This window comes from Brassica rapa, chromosome A09 (genome assembly GCF_000309985.2).
Source record: "Brassica rapa cultivar Chiifu-401-42 chromosome A09, CAAS_Brap_v3.01, whole genome shotgun sequence".
Lineage (NCBI taxonomy): Eukaryota > Viridiplantae > Streptophyta > Magnoliopsida > Brassicales > Brassicaceae > Brassica > Brassica rapa.
Window position 1 is genome coordinate 7,199,286 of NC_024803.2, and position 27,494 is coordinate 7,226,779.

The following is a 27,494-nucleotide window of genomic DNA, read 5'->3' on the forward strand; positions in this document are numbered from 1 at the left end:
AAGGAGAGAGCTTCTGGGTTCGTTTTTAGGGTTCGTATAATTGGGAGTTTTTAAAACTGGATTCCAACCGGGTTAAAATAGGATCTCTGGTCGGGTTATTTTATGTCTTTCGGTTTGGTTACCTCTTCTGAACCACTAAATTGATGAATAACCGAAGCCATGTGGGTTCGGGTTTCGAACTTTGACATTGTGGGGAAATAGGATGTACAACTTCTATATATATGTGCAATTAAGACGAGGTTGAAAGATCGTGTGAAACTGTTACTATATGAAACTTCTGGTATGGAAATATGTCGTTTTCCCAAAAAAAAATTAAAATTTTCAGGTTTTTTAGATATTCATTCGGATGGATTCGAGTTCTGTTCAGATAAAAACCATAACCCAAAGTAACATAAAACAAGTTACATTCAGAATTTATGTCGGATTCGGTTTGGTTAGAATTTATTTTTATTGGGTCCGATTTGGTACTGGTTCGGTTTCGGTTTATTTATCCATTCCTAGGTGGTGTTAAATTTACCGGGAACCTTGTGAATCTAATTGAAAATTCCCTAAATTAATTGACTAATTTTTGAAAATTGATGTTTTCCAAATTTTAAAAGTTCCTTATAATGTTTTAAGCTTTCATTAAATCTTTTTAGTGCAATCATATGGAGCAATTCTCTCACTAAAATTAATAATATAAAAATGATATTTAAAACTTGGTCCTAACTAATTGATATTTAGGTGGGATTGATCGGGGTTTGATATGATCAATCTCGACATGGAAATGAGATATTTAATAATGAAAATAAGATGGTGGAGGAAAAAAACGACATTACCAAAATTTAGGTGAAATTCAAAAATCATGATTCGGTGCTATCAGTTGCTTTGTCCGCCAAGTACAACTAGGAGAAGCTAGTGTTCACGTATTTCTGTCATTTAAGTTCTAGTTTTGATCAAAAAAAAAAAAAGGTTCTAGTTTTGTTATTCAAAGTAATTTTTGCTTATTTTTAGATTGTACTTTAAAATTTAAAGTTGTAGATAATGTCCTTATATAATGTCATTTCTTATAATGGTTTGTTTAGGCACTCCAAATTAGAAAGTTCTTAAATTTCAACCAATAGAAGAAACGTACCAGCTTCTACACTACAAGTAAAACCATTATTCATAAATCGTCATAGAATAATACAATTTTCGATTGTAGAGTCGATTGTAGAGTGTTATCATCTAATGTTTTCTCATAAGTTGTAATATAAGAACTAGAGTTTGCGGGTGTTGGTTTTTATATTCTTATAAATTAATATTTATTTTCATAATTAATACTATATATTTTAGATATGTCGATGTATAACTAATTGTATTTACAAGATTCAGATTGAATTGAATACCGTAGTTATTTTTGAAAAAAATATTATGAATTTTTTTCAGATACATTAGTTATTTGGATATTTTTAGGTTTCTATACATTAGAACAAAACTATCTAAACCCGTGAGGACCCAACTCGAAACGCACACATAAATTTATAATATCCAAACAGATCTAATTTCAAAATCCAAAAGGTTCGATATTCGAAAGAAACAACCCGTACCTGAATGAGTACACGAATGTCCATGCCTAACTGATTATGTAAACAAATAAAAATAAAAATATGTTTTTGTAGTAAAATAATTATATGGTGTGAAAAATTAAGTGATAATATATGTAATACATATTTATTATTTTGATTTAAGTTATTATTTTTTCACATAAATTATGTTTTTGAATGATGAGTTTGGCTATGTAGTTTTCAACCGATTAAAACTAAAGATATACTCCCTCTGTTCCCGAAAGTAAAATTTTCTAAAGTGTTCACGCTTATTAAGAATTCAATAAATGTTTATAATTTAATTTTTCTTTTACTTTATTGTACACTTTCCAATTACTTTTCACCAATGAAATTTAATCAATTCAAATATTTTTATTTAATATTTCTTAAAAGTATAAAAAATACCTTAAACATATATAAAAACTATCTTTGTGGAACAAGTAATAAATCTAAAACATCTTACTTTCGGGAACGAAAGGAGTATTTTTTTTAGTAAAACAGACTAAACCGAAGTTTAGCCATATGCAGAACCCGATTATTATACATTTTTTATTTTTATAATTGGTACAAAATTGATGTTGATTAACTATAGAATAAAAATGTGTGCTATTATTATTATGGTAATATAATTAATTAAAGAGTTAAACCGACTGAAACATGAAATGACAATTAATATAATAATTTGTTGAAAGGAATGTTAGTTTTATTTGTTCTTTAGTTTGAATAATATATTCACACGTGTTCTCTCTCGAGTTCCTCTCAGCACCGTTGCGTTTCTCAGGGTTTTGAGGCGCTGCTATCTTCCGCTCACGCTGAAAATCATTGCCATCTCTCCATAATTATTTTTTTTTTAACAAAAACATGTTAAATTCGGATCTATTAAAGATACATATTTAACCTCCGGGTGGAGGTATGTCTCATAGATAGACTTTCTTCTGGATATAACCAAGGTTCTCTGTATTGAGTTTATTTCCCTCAAGCGCCACTAGACTATCACCACTGGTTATCTTTCCGTAATTATTCCAAGGAGAATTTAAAAAGAAACTAAAAAGGAAAATAAGAGCCAAAATTCCAGTTTTTGGAAGGTGAGTCCGAAAATCTTTTGCCTTGAAGGGGAAGATAAAGACAAAACAACATTTAATATGTTTTGTTGTTAGCAAACTAAGGAAAACCACTTCCTTCAAACCAAGGTAGAAACACCACTAAAAGCAACCTAAGAACACATACAAATTAGAGAGAAGGGTCCAACAGTAAAAGCAAAAGAAGCCCTTTAAAATGACGATTGCAACAAAAAAAAATCTAAAGAACCACTGACAAGAATTTCGAGAAGCGAAGATACGGACGGAAAACACCATGCAATACATAAGGCACATCAATGACCAAACCACCATCGTCGACCCTTAACTAAAGGTTCCAAATTTAAAATTTAGATATGCTTTCTGGAAAACATCTAACAGACCAAAAGAACACGTAAACCGAAGAAGAAAATAATTAAAAGTTCAAAAAAAAACTAGGCCGGTTGTGGTTAAAAAATCGGACATAAAAAATATAGATTTTTGATTAATTTGGGGAGAGAGAGGATTGTAATCAAGAACTAAGCTGTATTAAACAATCAATTAGAGTAGTTAAAAAAATTGTTAGGTCGTTGGTAAAAAGAAAAACAATAGCCTAACGAAGTCTATAGTCCTAATGCAATAGTTGCAGACAATAGAGTTTAGATATGAGAAGAAGAAAAAAAGATAAACATTATTTCTACCTGAAATCTCACCATTGCAACGTTGACACACACACACACAAGTACAACCATTTCTCATTACTCTCGTGATAACGATTTGGGTGGACAACATAATTAGTTGGACAGGGTTATTCAGTACTATTTTGTTCTTTATTTAAAATGTTTTATAATTGTTTAAAACATTTAAAAATTGTACAAAAACAAAACACACTCCCGATCCTATATATAAGAGGAAACTAAGCAGGCTGAAACCCAAACCATTCAGGAAGGCTTCTGAGACATAAACACAAAATTAGAAGCTACGCAAGGAAAAAAAAAATGTAAGTTCTTTAAAGTTGGTAAATGATCTCTGAAGAATATTTTTCTGAAGTAATTGTTTTTTTATTATTATGGAACAGGGAAAATGGTAGTAGGCACGTGCTGAAGCCGATGGACTCTGAGCAACTGAGAGAGTACGGACATCGAATGGTGGACTTCATTGCTGATTATTACAAAACTATCGAATCTTTCCCTGTCCTTAGCCAAGTTCAGGTCACTTTCTTTTCAATTTGATGTGGGTTTTATTCAATAAAATTTGCTATGTCAAAGGGTCTAACCAAAGTTGAAGTGTCGTCACATTATGTTTTTGCTATAGTTTTGTTGGCTCATTCACACAATGTTGATATTTTACTTGTCTCTATGATACAGCCTGGTTATCTTCACAACCTTTTGCCTGATTCAGCACCAGACCACCCTGAAACAGTTGAACAAGTTCTTGATGGTGAATTAAACTGAATACTCACTTCCATTTTTTTTGTTTGGGCCATTTCCGATACTTTTTGGTTGAGCATAGACAGATCTGATGTGAGTTTTTTTTTTTTTTTTTTGCAGATGTTAAAACGAAGATATTGCCTGGAGTAACTCACTGGCAAAGCCCCAACTTCTTTGCTTATTACCCGTCTAACAGCAGCGTTGCAGGGTTCTTGGGTGAGATGTTGAGTGCTGGTGTTGGAATTGTTGGTTTTAGTTGGGTAACGTCTCCAGCTGCCACTGAGCTCGAAATGATCGTTCTTGATTGGCTTGCCAAACTTCTAAACCTACCCGAGCATTTTCTCTCCAAAGGTTATATAAAATCTTGTCAAAAATAATCATTTGGCGTAAGACCTAACTTAGGTAAAAGCTGTAATGTAGGAAATGGAGGTGGAGTCATTCAAGGGTCAGCTAGTGAAGCTATTCTTGTTGTTATGATTGCTGCCCGCGATAAGGTCTTAAGAAGCGCTGGCAAGAACTCCCTTGGGAAGCTCGTTGTCTACTCCTCTGACCAGACACATTCAGCTCTACAGAAAGCTTGCCAGGTGAATATTTTTTCAGATTTTGATCAAAGAAAGTTTTGTTTAAAAGAAACTGACTTCTTCTGTTTTTGTGATTGACAGATAGCTGGAATCCATCCGGAGAATTGTAGGGTGCTGAAAGCAGATTCCTCTACAAATTATGCTCTGCGTCCAGAATTGCTTCAAGAAGCCGTTTCTCGGGATCTTGAAGCTGGATTGATTCCTTTCTTCTTGTGTGGCAATGTAAGCACTAGCTAACTTGTTACTTGCTCTCAGGGCTGGTTCAATATTGTCATTACATGCCCTTGGACATAAATATTTTTCGGTCCTATAATTATTAAATTTCAAAATTTCAAAATATTATTAAATCTTATTATTTTATAAACAATTTGATTAATTTATCTGCTTTTATTTTAGTTTTGACTAAATACTTAATATTATTATATTTTAGAACAAAATTCAAATTTAAATCTATAGGATGTATATTAATGAAAAAAAAAAAAATTGGATTGGGACCTGGCCCCCAAAACTAAGCCAGCTCTGCTTACTCTGAAGCATGTTTATTTTCTGAAAGACTCGTTTGTTATTTGCAGGTTGGAACAACTTCTTCAGCAGCAGTTGATCCACTAGCCGCACTGGGAAAGATTGCAAAGGTTATTTATTTCACATTTCATAAAAGCAGAGGAACTGATGCTAATTCTCTTATTAACTACTGCATTCTCAGAGCAATGAGATATGGTTTCACGTGGACGCAGCGTACGCTGGAAGTGCTTGTATATGTCCAGAGTATAGACAGTACATAGACGGAGTAGAAACTGCAGACTCATTTAACATGAATGCTCACAAATGGTTCCTCACCAACTTCGATTGTTCCCTGCTTTGGGTGAAGGTACATATGATATCCCCTCTTTTTTAGTCTCACTTTCTCCTCGTATACTGAAAAACACATGTTGATAAAACAGGATCAGCATGCTCTCACTGAAGCTCTGTCAACAAATCCAGAGTTTCTCAAAAACAAGGTACGAATGATTTTGATTTCATATTCAATTCTTATTATTATCAACTTTTTTTTTTTTTGGCAGGCCTCTCAGGCAAACTTAGTTGTTGATTACAAAGACTGGCAGATCCCTCTCGGACGAAGATTCAGGTTCTTTGCTTTCCCAGAAAACTAAAATTTAAAAATGATAAGATACAATATTCTGAGCTTTTTGTGTGTGTGTGTGTGTGTGTGTGTGTGTGTTTAATAGATCATTGAAACTATGGATGGTTTTAAGGCTCTATGGAGCTGAGACTTTGAAGAACTATATAAGAAACCACATCAAGCTGGCTAAAGATCTTGAACAACTTGTCTCTCAAGATCCTAACTTTGAGGTTATCACTCCTCGGATCTTTTCTCTCGTCTGCTTTCGTATCGTTCCTACCGATAACGATGAAAAGAAGTGTAATAGTCGAAACCTTGAGCTCCTAGAGGCAGTAAATTCCTCAGGGAAACTCTTCATTTCTCACACTGTAAGTACTGACTTCTCTTTTCTTCTCTGTTGGATGATTTTATTACTTTAATTAAAGACATAACTGTATATATGCATTTCTTTGCGTGGGGGAAAAAGGCTTTGTCGGGAAAAATCGTTCTACGTTGTGCCATTGGAGCGCCGTTGACAGAGGAGAAGCACGTGAAGGAGACATGGAAGGTTATTCAGGAAAAAGTATCTTACTTGCTTCGCAAGTAAAACAAATATAAAAAGGGACACTATAGTGAGCTGTTTTTTGCCAACAAATCAAGGATGCATTGGATTGGATTGGATTGGATTGGATTGGATTGGTTTGGTTTGGTTTGATATAATCATATTAAATAAAAAAAAACTTACCAAAGTTGGAATAACAAGTGAACTTCGGTATGATTGTGTATCTCTTTCTATATATTTTTTCTTCCAATTGTGTGTATTTTATCTTTTCTCCAGTTGTGTGTAACTGTGTATTCTATCTTTTGGTTTGGTTTATTGCGGTTAACTTTAACCATTAACAATGAACTTATTGTAAGCATATGAGAAAATCTTTTAAAATTTATCCAATACTTTATTCTTGCGACCCAAACATGTGGACTTGTTTATATTTGTTTCATCATGATACCTTAACCAAATTTTAAATGTGGTTATGAGAGTATATATATGAGTTGTAAACCATTTAAAAGCTTAATTTTAAATATAAAAAGTGAATCCACTATCTAAAACTATATTAACAAATATTAAGTTTAACAAAGAGTTTTAGGTGTTGATTGATTAAGTTTTAGATGAGTGCCAAACTTTTTATCAGTCAATCAACTTTTTGGTGTATACACGAGCATAATGACTTACATTTTATTTATAAAAATTAGGAATAAATGATTAGAGTAATTCAAATAACCAAATCCATGTTATGAAATCAACATGAACAATGTATGTTAGTTGTACTTAGGGGTGTCAAAATGGATAAACCAACCCAAACCAAACCATATTCAAATGGTTTTAAGCTTATATGGGTTATGGTTTTAACCAATCCATTTGACAAATGTATTGGGTCAATCCATAACACATTTAAGTTAATGAGATAATGGTTTTAATGGTTAACCCATGAACAATAATTTTATAGTTTAAATGGTTACTAAGTAAAAATATTATTTTGGGGCTGAAAACAAAATGAATACTTAGACTTTTGATAAATACAATTATATGGTTTTGGTGTTAGAAACAATATAATTATTTTAGCATAATTTTGTGATTTTAGTGAGAAAACTATTTTTAACATTTTGGCGGAAAAAAGAAAGATTTTCTGTTTTAGCGAAAATACAATTTTACGGTTGTGGCGAGAAAACACAGTATCACGGTTTTGGCCGGAAAATAAAATATTGCGGTTTTGGCGGGAAAACACGATTTTGCGGTTTTGGCGGGAAAACTCAATTTTACGATTTCGACAGGAAAACTCAATTTTACGGTTTTGGCGGGAAAACTCAGTTTTACGATTTTGGCAGTAAATTCAATTTTACGGTTTTCACGAGATAACACGATTTTATGGTTTTGGTGGGAAAACAAATTTTGCGGTTGTGACTGAAAACACAATTTTCCCGAGAAAGCATAATTTTACGGTTTTGGCGGGAAAACTCAATTTTACCGTTTTGGCGGGAAAATCGATTTTGTAGTTTTGGCTGAAAAACTCAAATTTACGCTTTTGGTGGGAAAATTCAATTTTTCGGTTTTGGCGGGAAACTCAATTTCACGGTTTTAGCGGGAAAACATGACGTTGTCGTTTGGTAGGAAAATTTGATTTTACTGTTTTGGCGGGAAAATGCAACTTTGCAGTTTGGCGGGAAAACTCAATTTTACGGTACCTGACCCAGAGACGCAAACGTCTAGGAATCGAAGAACCCATACCCGAAAGAAACCGGTATCCGACCCAGAGACGCAAACGTCCATACCTGAACACATCTTACGAATGCATCCTTCATCATATAATTTTGTGAATGAAGTTCATTGATACAAAGAAAAAAATTGTTATTTGTTGGCTTGAAATATTGGAATTGATAACGTTTTTTATCATTAATAACAAAATCTGAACAATAAATGGTTTGTTAGTTAAAAATCTGTTAGTTTTAAAAATTAAATTTATCGGTGTGTGTCTGAATAACAGAGATTATTAGTTCTAAAAATATTAGTGCATTGAAAGACAAAAAAATAGAAAGAAGAACTCGTGAACAAACATCTTTATATATAAAAGAGAGTTTCCTCTCTCCTGGGCGCGCCACGTCAGCATCCAGCTAAGAAATTCGAGTTTTGTGGGCGTGACACGTGTCGAGGTAAGGAAAATGCGCCGTTTCATTAATTGCAATTGATACGAGCTTTTATGAATGTGTTTGGGCCTCAAGTGTGGATGAAGAAACCAGTCAACCAACCCAATAGAAATCAACTTTAACGTTTAGGTTTAAGCGTCACCTTCCATCCGACGTCGTACGAATCCTTCTCAATCAAGAACCATATAGCCATTAATGGAGTTTCAGGAAGATGTTCGAGATGTATATTCCTGATGAATCTTTGGATCAATTTTTTTTATTAGTTTCTGGATCTAGCTTTGTTCGCGTCCGTTCATCTAAGATTCTTCTCCTCTAAAACGTTATGGATACATCAATTCATCGCCATTAAGAAGCATTTACTCCTTTGGACTACCACATTCAAACATTCAATGCTTTGTATTCCTCTTCCAGGCGGTGTTTATATACTTAATCTTCTAAACATCTCGCAAAGACGTTTCGACATGCCCGTGACTATTGAATACAGTATCACTTTCAATATAGAAGCTGTTTAATGGCTAAATCATCGATTCTTCTTGCATATTCTGAGACTGGAAGCTGTTCTTCCACCGTCAAGGTGCGATTGCTCAGATTCTCTCTTATGGGTTTTTGTTTTCTTCTTACAAACTTACACCTACATTTGATCGACCGATGTGTTGTTCGCAGGAATCCATGACCATAGCTATATCGGTTCACATGATCCAGCAAGACCCAAACTGTTCATATTCATTGGTACATCCAATTCCTTCCTACAAAGGTTAGGTTGATCTAAATCTCTCCGTCAGATCTTTGGAACAGCTGATTTTGTTTTGTTTTTCTTTAATATATGATGTTTTCAGTCTGAAAATGGACTTTTGACAATTTCTTTTAGGAAGGAGCAAGGAAGACAATAAGACGACAGTAAACCAAAATCGAGGTTTTTTCTAATTATTATAGATTTCTTTCTTTTCATTTTCTGAAAGTTTTGTATTTTGTCTTAGAATACCTTGGAATGCGATGTTAATGAGAACAGTTTCAGACTACTGTATGTTTAGATAAGCACTGGATATTGAAGAAGAAGCATGATATGGAGGACTCCGGAATGCATGAAACCATCTGTACTTTCTTACGGATTTTGCTTTCTTTTTCCTCTCATCTGTAGTCCAGAAGGTGTGGAGAGTTGATGGGCGTGAATCTGATAATGGTTGATCAAAAGGTAACTATTCTTACTGTTTACTTCGATTTAACACCTTCTGGATTATCCTATTTACATGTCCTCTTACATAGCCGCAGTCAACAAAGCAACATAGCTTCTGTTCAGGCTCCGAGACACTGAAACCGCCGTCATGTATCCTATGGCATTCACAACCCTTCTGTATTCAGATCCATGATCAATTTGATGGGGTTAGTTCTTTCTTTTCTTTTGTGTGTATTCACATGCCGATACTGAAGCTGGATTTAAATCCCTAGATCAGATTTTAATTTCTATGTTTAACTAAGAAAGTTGTGTTTGGAAAATTTTATGGATGTGTTGGTGAGCGAGATGTGGTCTCATAGATATCCTGCGATTTTTTAAATCTTATGCTTTTTAAATTTTCTGTCGCTATTTATTAGCTCTTATACCATTACATAAATTGTGTGATGATGTGTGTACGCCCATGTGTTCTTGGTTACGTCTTTCAAGATTTTCAATGATGATTCGTGAAGATTACATGTTGACTTCCAATATTTTTTTTTTGAATTGGTAATTATTGTGAAAACCTTTGGTGGAAACATGAAATTATGAACTTTGTTGTGTTCTATTAGCTATTTCACTCACACTTTATACCATCCCATAAATGATGAGATGATGTGTGTGTGTCTGCCCCTCTGTTCATGAAGATATACAGTTCTGATGTCATGTATTTGTTTTTAGGATTGGTAACATTTAGATTGCTCTAATTACTATGAAAACCACTGATGGGAACATGAAAGTATAAATTTTTGTTGTGCTCTATTAGCTCTTTGACTGTACTTTTCAGGTGCAATACTTTTGTGCTCTCAGTGTGGAGAAGCAGATACTCTTATCGCTCAAATCTACTAAATTTTTTTCTACTAAACGTTAAATAGTATTTCCAGGTGGTGGTGATGACGGTGGCAGAGGAGGGGTTGCAGTGGTGGTGCTCATGAAGAGCATATCGGGCATGGAGAATCAGAAGATGGCGAGGGACCGGAGAAGATGTGGAATGGTTCGTCGACCAGTGACATGGAACAGATGGATCTGGGACTATTCTAATGATCACCACTATTCTATTTAACTGGGATTGCTTTCATACGTAAGTTGTTGTTTATCATAGTTTTAAGAATATTTGTCTGTGTTTAAGATTTAAGATTACACTTTTTGGTTTTAACCTTATCACAAACTCAGTCCAAAACATGGAGAATTCTTTTTTACCAAATGATACTCTTTCTTTTTTTACAAAAAAATATGCTTTGTTTTCTATAAGTGCAGTCACTACAATTTCATTTTTGAGGTGTTTTACCTTTGTAATAGTTTGCTACCACTCCATTGATGGTAAACATAATGCTCCGGAACGGCTAAGTACAGTCTATGATAATACCAACATATTTTGCGAAGTAATATATTTTCGTTTACTATGGAATAATATCATATACAAAAAGAGAATAAGTCAAGAGAAAATAACATAAAAGTATACATTAAACTAGGGCTTAGAAAAATATCAAAATCGGAAAATCCAACTTAATATCGAAGATATAAAATATAATATTCAAAATAGCTAAAATACTCAAAAAATACTTAGAGCTGTCAAAAATGCCTGAAAGTATTTAAAAACTGTCAAAAGTAAATACTTAAAATATTAAAAAAAAAAGAAGACTCAAAACAATAAATATTTAGTGGTTTTTCCACTCTAATATCAAACGAACCAAATTTCATGATAATTTTATGTATTTAGTTATACATAATTATAACATATAAGAATATTACTTTTATTTTGGGATTTGAAGATTTTAAAATATATTTGGGTTTCAATAAAATAAAATAAAATAAACGGGTAGCAACCGAACCCGAACCAAAACTAATAAATATCCAAATAAAACTTAAATCTCTATATCTTAAAACCCAAAATCTGAATAGCCATAAAATTAAACTCGATCTAATATGATGTCCACTCATGCATTAAATTACAATTAAAATAAACTAGAAGTATAACTCACATTGCTTATCTGCTCTTAAAAATAATTCTACAACAGAATTCTTATAGTGACGACCATTAAGATATCTCTAACAACATTATAATTAAAAAAAAAGAGCTTGATTGTAAAAAATATGAAAACAAATACGAACTATAATTTTTAAGTAATATAAAAACAATTGTAAAAAATGTAAAAATAATTACAAAAATGTATAAATAACTCTAAAACTACAACATATTTTATAAAAAATGCGCACACCGACCCCTACCTTAATATACAATTTAGTAAACACAGATTACAAATAGATATGCAAGACTTATTATAAACACTACAAGTATTGATCATAACTATATAAATGATCTTTTAGAAATATGTAAAACTAAGATAAAATTATACTTGAATTGTACACAAATTTTTTTATATAATCAGAAGAGTTAATCTTTTAAGCTAAAGAATTAAAATATTATCTTCACATCAAATTTTCAAAGAAACCGGCTAAATTTAATAAGATTATTAAAATATTAAAAATAAACTATAGAATAAACTAACATATAACTTCTACACACCAACATTCTTGAAAACCTTAAATTTTATAATACATTTCTCTTGCAAAAAACCCATAGACCATGTTCTAAAATAAGATACAATTCTATAGCTTCATACATCACATATAAATCATACCTCCGCGCGTAGCGCGGATCGGCCCTAGTATCATAAATAGGACACATCAATAAAAACAAAAATATGATAGAGAAAATTCACTGACTAAAAATTCCTTTTGATATTAACGTCCCAATATTTTTTTTTAAATTCTTTGAAATAATTATTTGTTAACTCTTTTGTAAAATCATCACAAGGTATGATTTTGGTTGTTCTATAAAAAATTATCTTTAAAAGCAGTGGAGTCGTCAGGAGAAATCAGCATCCAGCTAAGAAATTCGAGTTTTGTGGGCGTGACACGTGTCGAGGTAAGGAAAATGCGCCGTTTCATTAACTGCAATTGATACGAGCTTTTATGAATGTGTTTGGGCCTCAAGTGTGGATGAAGAAACCAGTCAACCAGCCCAATAGAAATCAACTTTAACGTTTAGGTTTAAGCGTCACCTTCCATCCGACGTCGTACGAATCCTTCTCAATCAAGAACCATATAGCCATTAATGGAGTTTCAGGAAGATGTTCGAGATGTATCTTCCTGATGAATCTTTGGATCAATTTTTTTTATTAGTTTCTGGATCTAGCTTTGTTCGCGTCCGTTCATCTAAGATTCTTCTCCTCTAAAACGTTATGGATACATCAATTCATCGCCATTAAGAAGCATTTACTCCTTTGGACTACCACATTCAAACATTCAATGCTTTGTATTCCTCTTCCAGGCGGTGTTTATATACTTAATCTTCTAAACATCTCGCAAAGACGTTTCGACATGCCCGTGACTATTGAATACAGTATCACTTTCAATATAGAAGCTGTTTAATGGCTAAATCATCGATTCTTCTTGCATATTCTGAGACTGGAAGCTGTTCTTCCACCGTCAAGGTGCGATTGCTCAGATTCTCTCTTATGGGTTTTTGTTTTCTTCTTACAAACTTACACCTACATTTGATCGACCGATGTGTTGTTCGCAGGAATCCATGACCATAGCTATATCGGTTCACATGATCCAGCAAGACCCAAACTGTTCATATTCATTGGTACATCCAATTCCTTCCTACAAAGGTTAGGTTGATCTAAATCTCTCCGTCAGATCTTTGGAACAGCTGATTTTGTTTTGTTTTTCTTTAATATATGATGTTTTCAGTCTGAAAATGGACTTTTGACAATTTCTTTTAGGAAGGAGCAAGGAAGACAATAAGACGACAGTAAACCAAAATCGAGGTTTTTTCTAATTATTATAGATTTCTTTCTTTTCATTTTCTGAAAGTTTTGTATTTTGTCTTAGAATACCTTGGAATGCGATGTTAATGAGAACAGTTTCAGACTACTGTATGTTTAGATAAGCACTGGATATTGAAGAAGAAGCATGATATGGAGGACTCCGGAATGCATGAAACCATCTGTACTTTCTTACGGATTTTGCTTTCTTTTTCCTCTCATCTGTAGTCCAGAAGGTGTGGAGAGTTGATGGGCGTGAATCTGATAATGGTTGATCAAAAGGTAACTATTCTTACTGTTTACTTCGATTTAACACCTTCTGGATTATCCTATTTACATGTCCTCTTACATAGCCGCAGTCAACAAAGCAACATAGCTTCTGTTCAGGCTCCGAGACACTGAAACCGCCGTCATGTATCCTATGGCATTCACAACCCTTCTGTATTCAGATCCATGATCAATTTGATGGGGTTAGTTCTTTCTTTTCTTTTGTGTGTATTCACATGCCGATACTGAAGCTGGATTTAAATCCCTAGATCAGATTTTAATTTCTATGTTTAACTAAGAAAGTTGTGTTTGGAAAATTTTATGGATGTGTTGGTGAGCGAGATGTGGTCTCATAGATATCCTGCGATTTTTTAAATCTTATGCTTTTTTAAATTTTCTGTCGCTATTTATTAGCTCTTATACCATTACATAAATTGTGTGATGATGTGTGTACGCCCATGTGTTCTTGGTTACGTCTTTCAAGATTTTCAATGATGATTCGTGAAGATTACATGTTGACTTCCAATATTTTTTTTTGAATTGGTAATTATTGTGAAAACCTTTGGTGGAAACATGAAATTATGAACTTTGTTGTGTTCTATTAGCTATTTCACTCACACTTTATACCATCCCATAAATGATGAGATGATGTGTGTGTGTCTGCCCCTCTGTTCATGAAGATATACAGTTCTGATGTCATGTATTTGTTTTTAGGATTGGTAACATTTAGATTGCTCTAATTACTATGAAAACCACTGATGGGAACATGAAAGTATAAATTTTTGTTGTGCTCTATTAGCTCTTTGACTGTACTTTTCAGGTGCAATACTTTTGTGCTCTCAGTGTGGAGAAGCAGATACTCTTATCGCTCAAATCTACTAAATTTTTTTCTACTAAACGTTAAATAGTATTTCCAGGTGGTGGTGATGACGGTGGCAGAGGAGGGGTTGCAGTGGTGGTGCTCATGAAGAGCATATCGGGCATGGAGAATCAGAAGATGGCGAGGGACCGGAGAAGATGTGGAATGGTTCGTCGACCAGTGACATGGAACAGATGGATCTGGGACTATTCTAATGATCACCACTATTCTATTTAACTGGGATTGCTTTCATACGTAAGTTGTTGTTTATCATAGTTTTAAGAATATTTGTCTGTGTTTAAGATTTAAGATTACACTTTTTGGTTTTAACCTTATCACAAACTCAGTCCAAAACATGGAGAATTCTTTTTTACCAAATGATACTCTTTCTTTTTTTACAAAAAAATATGCTTTGTTTTCTATAAGTGCAGTCACTACAATTTCATTTTTGAGGTGTTTTACCTTTGTAATAGTTTGCTACCACTCCATTGATGGTAAACATAATGCTCCGGAACGGCTAAGTACAGTCTATGATAATACCAACATATTTTGCGAAGTAATATATTTTCGTTTACTATGGAATAATATCATATACAAAAAGAGAATAAGTCAAGAGAAAATAACATAAAAGTATACATTAAACTAGGGCTTAGAAAAATATCAAAATCGGAAAATCCAACTTAATATCGAAGATATAAAATATAATATTCAAAATAGCTAAAATACTCAAAAAATACTTAGAGCTGTCAAAAATGCCTGAAAGTATTTAAAAACTGTCAAAAGTAAATACTTAAAATATTAAAAAAAAGAAGACTCAAAACAATAAATATTTAGTGGTTTTTCCACTCTAATATCAAACGAACCAAATTTCATGATAATTTTATGTATTTAGTTATACATAATTATAACATATAAGAATATTACTTTTATTTTGGGATTTGAAGATTTTAAAATATATTTGGGTTTCAATAAAATAAAATAAAATAAACGGGTAGCAACCGAACCCGAACCAAAACTAATAAATATCCAAATAAAACTTAAATCTCTATATCTTAAAACCCAAAATCTGAATAGCCATAAAATTAAACTCGATCTAATATGATGTCCACTCATGCATTAAATTACAATTAAAATAAACTAGAAGTATAACTCACATTGCTTATCTGCTCTTAAAAATAATTCTACAACAGAATTCTTATAGTGACGACCATTAAGATATCTCTAACAACATTATAATTAAAAAAAAAGAGCTTGATTGTAAAAAATATGAAAACAAATACGAACTATAATTTTTAAGTAATATAAAAACAATTGTAAAAAATGTAAAAATAATTACAAAAATGTATAAATAACTCTAAAACTACAACATATTTTATAAAAAATGCGCACACCGACCCCTACCTTAATATACAATTTAGTAAACACAGATTACAAATAGATATGCAAGACTTATTATAAACACTACAAGTATTGATCATAACTATATAAATGATCTTTTAGAAATATGTAAAACTAAGATAAAATTATACTTGAATTGTACACAAATTTTTTTATATAATCAGAAGAGTTAATCTTTTAATCTAAAGAATTAAAATATTATCTTCACATCAAATTTTCAAAGAAACCGGCTAAATTTAATAAGATTATTAAAATATTAAAAATAAACTATAGAATAAACTAACATATAACTTCTACACACCAACATTCTTGAAAACCTTAAATTTTATAATACATTTCTCTTGCAAAAAACCCATAGACCATGTTCTAAAATAAGATACAATTCTATAGCTTCATACATCACATATAAATCATACCTCCGCGCGTAGCGCGGATCGGCCCTAGTATCATAAATAGGACACATCAATAAAAACAAAAATATGATAGAGAAAATTCACTGACTAAAAATTCCTTTTGATATTAACGTCCCAATATTTTTTTTTAAATTCTTTGAAATAATTATTTGTTAACTCTTTTGTAAAATCATCACAAGGTATGATTTTGGTTGTTCTATAAAAAATTATCTTTAAAAGCAGTGGAGTCGTCAGGAGAAATCAGCATCCAGCTAAGAAATTCGAGTTTTGTGGGCGTGACACGTGTCGAGGTAAGGAAAATGCGCCGTTTCATTAACTGCAATTGATACGAGCTTTTATGAATGTGTTTGGGCCTCAAGTGTGGATGAAGAAACCAGTCAACCAGCCCAATAGAAATCAACTTTAACGTTTAGGTTTAAGCGTCACCTTCCATCCGACGTCGTACGAATCCTTCTCAATCAAGAACCATATAGCCATTAATGGAGTTTCAGGAAGATGTTCGAGATGTATCTTCCTGATGAATCTTTGGATCAATTTTTTTTATTAGTTTCTGGATCTAGCTTTGTTCGCGTCCGTTCATCTAAGATTCTTCTCCTCTAAAACGTTATGGATACATCAATTCATCGCCATTAAGAAGCATTTACTCCTTTGGACTACCACATTCAAACATTCAATGCTTTGTATTCCTCTTCCAGGCGGTGTTTATATACTTAATCTTCTAAACATCTCGCAAAGACGTTTCGACATGCCCGTGACTATTGAATACAGTATCACTTTCAATATAGAAGCTGTTTAATGGCTAAATCATCGATTCTTCTTGCATATTCTGAGACTGGAAGCTGTTCTTCCACCGTCAAGGTGCGATTGCTCAGATTCCTTTTGATATTAACGTCCCAATATTTTTTTTTAAATTCTTTGAAATAATTATTTGTTAACTCTTTTGTAAAATCATCACAAGGTATGATTTTGGTTGTTCTATAAAAAATTATCTTTAAAAGCAGTGGAGTCGTCCTATATTTTATGGTATAATCACCAAACGTAAAATTATGCAGAATAAAAGAATCCTCTTGAGATAACTTAGATTAGAATTTACCAAAAAACAAGTCGCCAAAAGAACATTTTTCAATAGAAGCATGAGTCTTAGTTCCCTACAAATCAATTTTCAAAATAAGTGACTAACACCAAATCATATAATTAACGTGAATCAATAACGAAGTAAATTAATATATTTACAAAGGTATCAACCAACACCAGTTCAGTTGAAACAAATTTTGAATTTTTCATGATTTTAAAGTATCAACACATTTACTCTAATTTTATAGCAATCTTTAATCGACTCAGTATCTCTAATAAGAAAAAAAGAAACATGCTTCTTTTTTAAAAAGACAACATTCAAAAATGTTTCATGATATTTAAAGATGAAGTTTGTAAGTTTTGTGTGTATTTCCCGTCAAACGTATGATGAGAATATATATATACTATCATAGCACATATTCGGAAAATTATTACAATACATTATTAAGATGGATAGTAAGATAAAGTCGGCCTCATTGTTTTACGTATTAGCATTTACATACTACTATAACTATAATACGACATTGACTAAGATAAATGTTACTTACACACTATCTATATTATCATTAAACAATAAACTACAATAAAAATAGATTATGTTCCACATCCAGAAACAAATATGATTTAAAATTATCCAATGACAAATATGACTTTAAAATAGAATAATAAGAATTGGTCCTATCTAAACTTACAATTTTTTAAAAAAATTATATGTCTAATTACAAAGCTTTAATTAGTTATATTATTTAAATTAATAAATTAATAACTCAACTAAAAACTAATAGTAAATTAATGACTTAGCTAAAACCTAATAAAAACATGATAAATTAGCAAAATTAACTAAAATCATGGAGAACATGACAAGTAAGAAAAATCAAAACAATTATATCTAGTTACAAATCTTATAGTTATATTATTTAAATTAATAAATTAATGATTTAGCTAAAACTAATAATAAATTAATGACTAAGCTAAGATCTAATAAAAATATGATAAATAATCAAAATATTCAAAGTTGGGTCCAAATGTCTAGGAATCGAAGAACCCAGACCTGAAAGAAACTAGTACCTGACCCATAGACCCGAACGTCGATGCCTGAACGCATCTTACAAATGCATCCTTCTTCATATAGTTTTGTGAATGAAATTCATTGTTACAAATAAAACAATAATTTTTATTTGTTAGCTTGAAATATTGGAAGTGATAAGGGTTTTTACATCATTAATAACAAAATCTGAAGAATAAATGGTTTGTTAATTGAAAATCTGTTAGTTTTAAAAATTGAATTTATCTGTGTGTGTCTGAATAACAGAGATTTTTAGTTTTGAAAATATTAGTGCATTGATTTAGGTGATGTTATTCAATAGTGGATTTAGAGTTAACTCTACAGATTTTATAATCTATTGTTATTCAATGACTGATTGCATTTTCTCTATTATAATTTAGTGCTGTTGGTTATTAACTTATTATATATAGAATATATCGTAAAAATATTTTGAAAGCTAGTGTTATTGCATTGAAGATTTACAATCTTTTAACTAAAAGAAAAGAAAATTCATTGTTATTTAATCAAAATTTTGAGTACAATAATTGAAATCTTGTATTATTCATGTTTTATAGATTCTCACAACTCATTTGACTTGAAAATTGTTTGAGTGAACTTCAATTTTGTTTCATGTGTAAATTGTATTCATCAAAAATCTAAGTTTTTACCCTAAGTTTTTAATATCATTTTTATTAATAACAGGATCAACAATCCCATCAAAGGATTATATTTATCATCACTTTGCCTCGAAAATAAAATAAAAATATAGTCATAAAACTCATATTTTACTTAACGAAATAATTTAAAATTTTACAACTGGGTATGGGCTCGCAGTTTGTGGGAGCTAATATGTATTTTTAATAATTTTATTTAAATGTTATTTTTATATTTATGCTAATAATTTAAATAGATATAAATATTATTTTTTGTGTTTTTTCAATCTTTTTAACTAAATTTATCAATTGCTTATTGCGTGGAAATTTTTTTCTTATTGTTTATACATGATTCTTATATCCGGAAATTGAATCACAATTTAACAGAGTTTCTTATAATATTAAAGAGTCTAATTTTTTTTTTAAAAATGGCTTAAGTGCCAACGCACTTAATATGAAGGAGAAAAAATATTTATTTAGTAGTACATGTTCTTGGCCACGTAGAGTTATGCAGAGAACTTGGATAAAACTCAATAATACATATCATTGTGATTTTCATGAACGGTTTAAAGAAATCTAACACTTGGTTTGTCTACCAAGACCCAATGTGCATGTTAAACATGTATCACTAAATATTAAAAATTTAAATTAGCGTCATGTCATAAAAATATAACAATATTAAATTAAATTAAACTCTGAATAAAATTTACATTGTCACGAATAATTAATTTTAACTTAGTTAAAAACTTTCCTTTTGCAATCATATATTTTAAAGGTTCAGCATTCATAACTTCACCAATAATATCTAAAACACAAAATATTAAAAAGAAGAACTTGGGAACAAACATATCATAAATATGACACATCAATAAAACCAAAATATGATAGAGAAAATTCACTGACTAAAAATTCCTTTTCATATTAACGTCCCAGTATTTTTTAAATTCCTTGAAATAATTATTTGTTAACTCTTTTGTAAAATCATCACAAAGTATGATTTTGGTTTTTCTATAGAAATTTATCTTAAAAAGTAGTGAAGTCGTCCTATATTTTATGGTATAATCACCAAAGTAAAATTATGCAGAATAAAAGAATCTTCTTGGGATAACTTAGATCAGAAATTACCAAAAGACAAGTCCAAAAGAACATTTTTCAACAGAAGCATGAGTCCTAGTTCCCTACAAATTAAATTTCAAAATAAATGACTAACACCAAATCATATAATTAACGTGAATCAATAACGAAATAAATTAATATATTTACAACAGTATCAACTAACACTAATTCAGTTGCAAATGTTTTTGATTTTTTTTCATATTCTAAAGTATCAACACATTTACTCTAATTTTATATCAATCTTTAGTCGACTCAGTATCTCTAATTAGAAAAAGTGAAACATGCTTCTTTTCAAAAAGACAACATTCAAAAATGTTTCATATAACTTAATGATGAAGTTTTGTAAGTTTTGTGTGTGTTTCCCGTCAAAAGTATGATGAGAATATATACTATCATAGCATAGATTCGGCAAATTATTACAATATATTATTAAGATGGATATTAAGATAAAGTCGGCCTCATAGTTTTCTGTATTACCATTTACATACTACTATAACTATAATACAACATTGACTAAGATAAATATACTTACACACTATCTATATTATCATTAAACAATAAACTATAATAAAAATAGATTATATTCCACATCGAGAAACATATATGATTTAAAATTATCCCCTGACAAATATGATTTTAAATTAGAATAATAAGAATCGGTCCTAACTCGTGAAACTTACAAAAAAAAATTAAAAATTTTATGTCTAATTACAAAGCTTGAAATAGTTATATTATTTAAATTAATAAATTAATGACTCAACTAAAAACTAATAATAAATTAATGACTTAGCTAAAACCTAGTAAAAACATGATAAATTAGCAAAATTAACTAAAATCATGGAAACAATGACAAATAAGAAAAATCAAAATAATAATATATCTAGTTACAAATCTTATAGTTATATTATTTAAATTTATAAATTAATGACTCAGCTAAAAACTAATAATAAATTAATGCTAAACTAAGACCTAATAAAAACATGACAAATAATCAAAATTAGCTAAAATTATGGAGAACATGACAAATAAGCAAAATCAAATAATATATGTCTAGTTACAAATTTTATAGTTATATTATTTAAATTAATAAATTATTGACTCAGCCAAAAACTATTAATAAAGTAATTACTCAGCTTAAACCTAATTAAACATGATAAATGAGTAAAATTACTTAAAATCATGGAAATCATGACAAATAAACAAAATCACTTCATAAATAATAATATAGATGTGATGAGATTTTCTTTACTAGGAAAGCCTATTTTTCAGAAAAGTTCTAAGAACATGTGTTATCTTTTTATAATATTATAATGGCCTTGCTGTTTTTTTAACACTTGTAACTCAATCCAGAATCCAAAATATGCTTACAATTCTGAACCAAACAGGCCAGCAACAAAAGCTCAACAAATACAAGTAGGCATCTTTATAATAACCCCATACAATGTGGCATATAAATAAGAGAGAGCTGAAACCCAAACCACTCATAAAAGCTTCTGAGATATAAACAAGAAAGAATGTAAGTTCTTGAAAGAATGTACGCTTTTGTCATGATTCCTTACGAATCTTGCTTGAGTTTTTATTATCATGGAACAGGGAGTATGGTAGTAAGAACGTGTTGAAGCCGATGGACTCTGAGCAACTGAGAGAGTACGGACATCGAATGGTTGATTTCATTGCTGATTATTACAAAACCATCGAAACTTTCCCTGTCCGTAGCCAAGTTCAGGTCGCTGACTTTTCTCTGTGAACATCACTTTGATGTGTGTGTTTACGGTTTAACCAAATTGGAATTGTCATGAGATTAGGCTTTGCTATTTGAATCTCTCTTGTTTATTCATGTTACTTGTCTCTCTGATACAGCCTGGTTATCTTCATAACCTTTTGCCTGATTCAGCACCAGACCACCCTGAAACGCTGGAACAAGTTCTTGATGGTGAAATAACGGAATACCCACTTCCAGTTTTTTGGACCATTTCTGATACTTTTTGGTTGAGCATAGACAGATCTGATGTAAGTTTTCTTTTATGCAGATGTTAAGGTGAAGATATTGCCTGGAGTAACGCATTGGCAAAGCCCTAGTTTCTTTGCTTATTACCCTTCTAACAGCAGCGTTGCAGGGTTCTTGGGAGAGATGTTGAGTACTGGTCTTAATGTTATTGGTTTTAGTTGGGTAGCTTCTCCAGCTGCCACTGAGCTCGAAATAATCGTTCTTGATTGGCTTGCAAAACTGCTCAACCTACCCGAACAGTTTCTCTCCAAAGGTTATATAATCATAAATAACATATATAGGGTGCAACTTGAATACACTTTTTAGAATAAAATCTTCAAAAATACTTAATTTCTTTGCATTCCAAAAATGTTCACCAGTTATAATAATTAAAAAATAGAAACACTATTCTATTTTATTCCATGACATTTTATATTATCCTAGAAAAAAACAATTTTCATTCCAAATCGAAAATGTTTTGGAATAAATAGAATGCTGATTCTATTCTATTAAATTCCATAATAATAATTCCTACATTCCATATATTCCTTTTTATTTCTCACCAGTTGACCTTGTCGTAACAATTCAACTAAACATGTTACTTTAGGAAAAGGAGGTGGAGTCATCCAAGGGTCAGCTAGTGAAGCTATTCTTGTTGTTATGATTGCTGCTCGAGATAAGGTCTTAAGAACTGCTGGCAAGAACGCGCTTGGGAAGCTTGTTGTCTACTCCTCTGACCAGACACATTCAGCTTTACAAAAAGCTTGCCAAGTGAAGTTTTTGCAGATTTGATCAAAGAAAGTTTTGCTAAAAAAAAAAGCTAACTTCCGGTTTATGTGAGTGACAGATAGCCGGAATCCATCCATAGAATTGCAGGGTGCTGAAGGCAGATACCTCTACAAACTTTGCTCTGCGTCCAGAATTGCTTCAAGAAGCCGTTTCTCTGGATCTTGAAGCTGGATTGTTTCCTTTCTTCTTGTGTGGCAATGTAAGCACTAGCTTAACTGTTACTTAGTCAGAAGCGTGCTTAGTTTCTGAAAGATTCTTTTGTTAATTCCAGGTTGGAACCACTTCTTCAACCGCAGTTGATCCATTAGCCGATCTGGGAAAGATTGCAAAGGTGGACACAAGCTTTGTACAGAGATATTATTATTATTATTATTATTATTATTATCTCGACGTCAACTTCACTAAGGCATAGAAAATTAGAAACTGATAGCTATTTCTCTTTGCTGCATTCTCAGAGCAATGAGATGTGGTTTCATGTGGATGCAGCGTACGCTGGGAATGCATGCATATGTCCAGAGTATAGACAGTACATAGACGGAGTAGAAACTGCAGACTCATTTAACATGAATGCTTACAAAGGGCTCCTCACAAACTTCGACTGTTCCCTACTCTGGGTGAAGGTATATACATATGATATGCCCTCTTTTTTTTTCTTTTCACGTATTGAAACAAATATTGTTTTATACACAGGATCAGTATGCTGTCACTGAAGCCTTTTCAGCAAATCCAGAGTATCTCAAAAACAAGGTAAGAATGATTTTTGAGTTTCACCAGAAAAAAACCCAGCAAGCTTGAGACTATAGCAGTCTCATTTTTTGGGCAGGCCTCTGAGGCAAACTTGGTTGTTGATTACAAAGATTGGCAAATCGCTCTCTCGCGAAGATTCAGGTTCTTTGCTCTCTCTCTCAGGAGTACGTCTGCATGCATATATACAATATACTGAGAGTATATTTGTGTGTGTGTTTTTAACAGATCATTGAAACTATGGATGGTTTTAAGGCTCTACGGAGCTGAGACTTTGAAGAGCTATATAAGAAACCATATCAAACTGGCTAAAGTTTTCGAACAACTCGTCTCTCAAGATCCTAACTTTGACGTTATCACTCCTCGGATATTTTCCCTCGTCTGCTTCCGTATGGTTCCTATTGATGACGACGAAAAGAAGTGTAATAGTCGAAACCTCGAGCTCCTAGAGGCAGTGAATTCCTCAGGGAAACTCTTCATTTCTCACACTGTAAGTACTAACATCTCTCTCTCTCTCTTTTGTTCTTCTTTTGAAAACTAAGATATATTTGTGTGGGACACAGGCTTTGTCGGGAAAAATGGTTCTACGTTTTTCCATAGGAGCGCCATTGACAGAGCAGAAGCACGTGAAGGAGGCATGGAAGGTTATCCGGGAGGAAGCTTCATACTTGCTTGGCAAGTAAATAAAACTATGATAAACCCTGGTTTTGCCAACAAACCGAAGTACTGGTTTGATTTGGTTAAGATTAAGGAGTTTCCTTTAAATGTTTGTATATAATTATTAAAGGAAAAAAAAGTCAGAGATAAGACTAAAAATATGTATTTGTTATTTTAAAATATTAACATGTATTTGTCCCAAACACAAATAATAATAATATTGAATTTAAAAACTTTTTTTTACAGTCTAGCGAAATTCTGGATTAATCTTTTTTTTTATAACCGTGGGGATTCAGCGAACGAGGTTAACCGACTAATTCCATAAGATCCGCATCAACCACGTATTCTTACCATTTAAGGCAGTTCGGGTGGCCAACGGAAATCGAACTGTGATTTCGCCGTATTGAGATTATCCCTCAAGCGCCACTAGCCTAAACCCGTTGGTTATTCTTGATTAAAATGTCTTCGCACTTATAAAAACGTAGTTTTCAAAACTTGAAAAAAAAAGAGGTGTACTTTCAAATTTAAATCATAAATAATATATTTTCAAATTATTTCGAAAGCAAAATAACTAAAAACTCTTATATATTTCTTCAAGATTGCATTTCAACAAAATATTATAAAATTTATATTTTAACATATTGTTAGTACCATTAATCAAATTTACATCTCCAAACTATCCATATTTAGATAACTGTATATACATTTTTAGTGAGATAAAATACCATTGTATCTTTTACTAATTTTGTTTTATTCTTAGTTTATACTCTTTCTACGAGATCTATGACATGAAATCATTTTGGCCCTTACAAATTAGCAAAAATATACCATTGACAAGATGCTTGTGATTCACAAACTCTCCGACGCATTTGACAACGCGCGGTGGTAGAACGTCTGGAAATTGTATTGGAGAAAAGAATTTAATGAATATCATTCCTTTGTCTAAGGCTTCGAATGGTGACCATTGTCCCGCTCCGCCCTGCAGTTAACAGTAACAAAAATCTCTACATATACTATATATCTATATATTTTTATAACTGTTAGAACCGCACCGCAGTTAAACCGCTTGTTCCGCACCGCTCAAACCACAGTCACCATCCGGAACCTAAGTAAGGAATCTTAGACCGCAAGAATATTATGACCGTTTATCAATACAATCATTACATCAAACTAAGTCGTATTTTACATTTTCATTTTCAAAATTCCCTTTTTAAAAGTAGGTGTTTAATATTTGCAAGGCAAGTTTTAGACGCGGAAAATTTGTCCAGTCATAAATGATGAATTCATAATAAAGAGATGAACCATCAAAGGAGCAAAAAAAATCTTCTATAAATTATTTGAGAAGTGATTTTACAAAAGAATCCTCAGTAAAAAATTAATAATCTTTCATGTTATCTACTCTATTAAAATAGAGTCCTAAATTTATCTACCATAAAAGTTTTCATTTAAGTTTTGATCTGTTTGAAGTTTGTTAGGAAGCTACTTAATTTATGGACCATAACAAGTTAATTACATTATTATTATTAGATATATCACACGCTTTTATCTCCTATTAAACCAACTACATCTATTAAACCATCATCTACTCTATTAAGTGTAAACCAATATAACCATACGATTTAATTTAAATCGTGAATCGTGAACCCAACATCTACTCTATTAAATGTAAACCAATATAACCATAGAATTTAATTTAAATCATGAACCAGTGTTATATACAATTACAATAAACCAACTATGTACTCTATCTACTCTATTAAAATAGAGTTCTATTTAAATTTTATCATGGCATATTTTTAATTTGGACTTATTGAGCAGGTTGTGACCAAATATAAAAACAAACTAATATATACAATTTGATGTGGTAACTGGTATATTTATATTAAACCAATTATGGTTTTGATTAATATTTGAGTAACAAACCATATTTTTTTAATCTGAACCAAACAAATACGGTTTGAATTAACTCGAGAAAAATCAATCTATACTATTAAAGCAGAATACTTCTTATGAATCTGCCCCTAAATTTTCTTATTAATTACAAAACATTCCATTTCTTTTTTCAATTGTTTTTAATGGTTTTCAGAAATTAAAAGCCCAACACATTTGCTTCTGTCCAACTAAACAAAACAGCCCAATAATTTAAAAACTTAAAGTCAAAGAAGCCCAACAATATTTTCTTTTTAAAAAATTATAAGTCAATTTAAATACATAATTATTATTTAATATTTGTGTAATTATAATTTAATATTTATGCATTATTTAAAAATATGTAGAATGAAAAACGTAATGTCTATTACATTTTTCATATAATATTTAATTAATAAGTTAAAATCGTAAATAAATAACCTTAGCAAATATATAATCACAATATAATTAAATTTAGAGAAAAAGACCAAAATAGCACTAAATCAAGTTTTTGTTCCCAAACTAGCACTCAAGGCCAAAAGTCACAAAAATAGCACTCAAGGGGTGGTGTTTAGGGTTTAAAATTTAGGGTTTAGGGTTTAGAGTTTAGGTTTTAGGGTTTAGAGTTGAGAAGTGAGGTTTTGGGGATAAGATTTCAAATTTTGAAAAATAAAAAAATTTAAATTTTTCAAAAGATAAAATGCTATTTTGGTCATTTTAGTTTTTCAGTGCTATTTTTGTGATATAAACTTAGAAATGTGCTATTTTGGAGATTTGCCCTTAAATTTATTGAGTAAAAGTTTGCACAAATTAATTAGTACACAAATTTATTATTATATAATAAAAAATAAAGAAGACAAAATTATAAAAAATTACTATAAACAAATATAAAATCTATTAAAATATAAATTAGACAAATATTTATTAATTTAAATGAAATTTTAATAAGAAATGATTCCGCGCTTTGAAAGCGCGGGTCAAAATCTAGTTGAACTTATTAAAATCTCATCTAATAGATGGATTGGTTATTGTTGCTCCACGTTTTGAAACCTATAGGTTAAGTGATCAATATGGTCAACTTCCATGGATTAATTATGAACTCAAAAATCAT

At 31.3% G+C, this 27,494-nt stretch overlaps 1 protein-coding gene and 1 pseudogene across 19 annotated transcripts; both read left to right on the forward strand.

Moving 5' to 3' along the window:
- Positions 1 to 285: 285 nt before the first annotated feature.
- LOC103838003 (tyrosine decarboxylase 1) lies at positions 286 to 18,191 on the forward strand. 19 transcript variants are annotated; one of them, XM_033279670.1, is made up of 15 exons: positions 286 to 3,620; positions 3,699 to 3,831; positions 3,988 to 4,060; positions 4,171 to 4,401; positions 4,471 to 4,634; positions 4,713 to 4,853; positions 5,204 to 5,263; positions 5,335 to 5,499; positions 5,573 to 5,757; positions 5,858 to 6,119; positions 6,218 to 9,343; positions 9,446 to 13,476; positions 13,579 to 13,755; positions 13,827 to 13,943; positions 14,649 to 18,191. In XM_033279670.1, coding segments are annotated over exons 1-11 (1,536 nt in total). In that variant the 5' UTR covers positions 286 to 3,618; the 3' UTR covers positions 6,338 to 9,343; positions 9,446 to 13,476; positions 13,579 to 13,755; positions 13,827 to 13,943; positions 14,649 to 18,191. The 19 variants fall into 19 exon arrangements, with proteins under 19 accessions (XP_033135561.1, XP_033135559.1, XP_033135558.1 ...); XM_033279668.1 differs by having other exon boundaries at positions 14,658 to 18,191; XM_033279667.1 differs by having other exon boundaries at positions 13,833 to 13,943.
- Positions 18,192 to 21,208: 3,017 nt separating this feature from the next.
- Positions 21,209 to 26,925, forward strand: LOC103838004 (annotated as a pseudogene).
- The last annotated feature ends 569 nt before the right edge of the window (positions 26,926 to 27,494 follow it).

Coding starts and splice junctions, on each gene's coding strand:
- LOC103838003 (XM_033279660.1), top strand. Junction 4,061..4,170: donor AGTTGAACAAGTTCTTGATG/GTGAATTAAACT, acceptor TTTTTTTTGCAG/ATGTTAAAACGAAGATATTG. Junction 5,500..5,572: donor GTTCCCTGCTTTGGGTGAAG/GTACATATGATA, acceptor TTGATAAAACAG/GATCAGCATGCTCTCACTGA.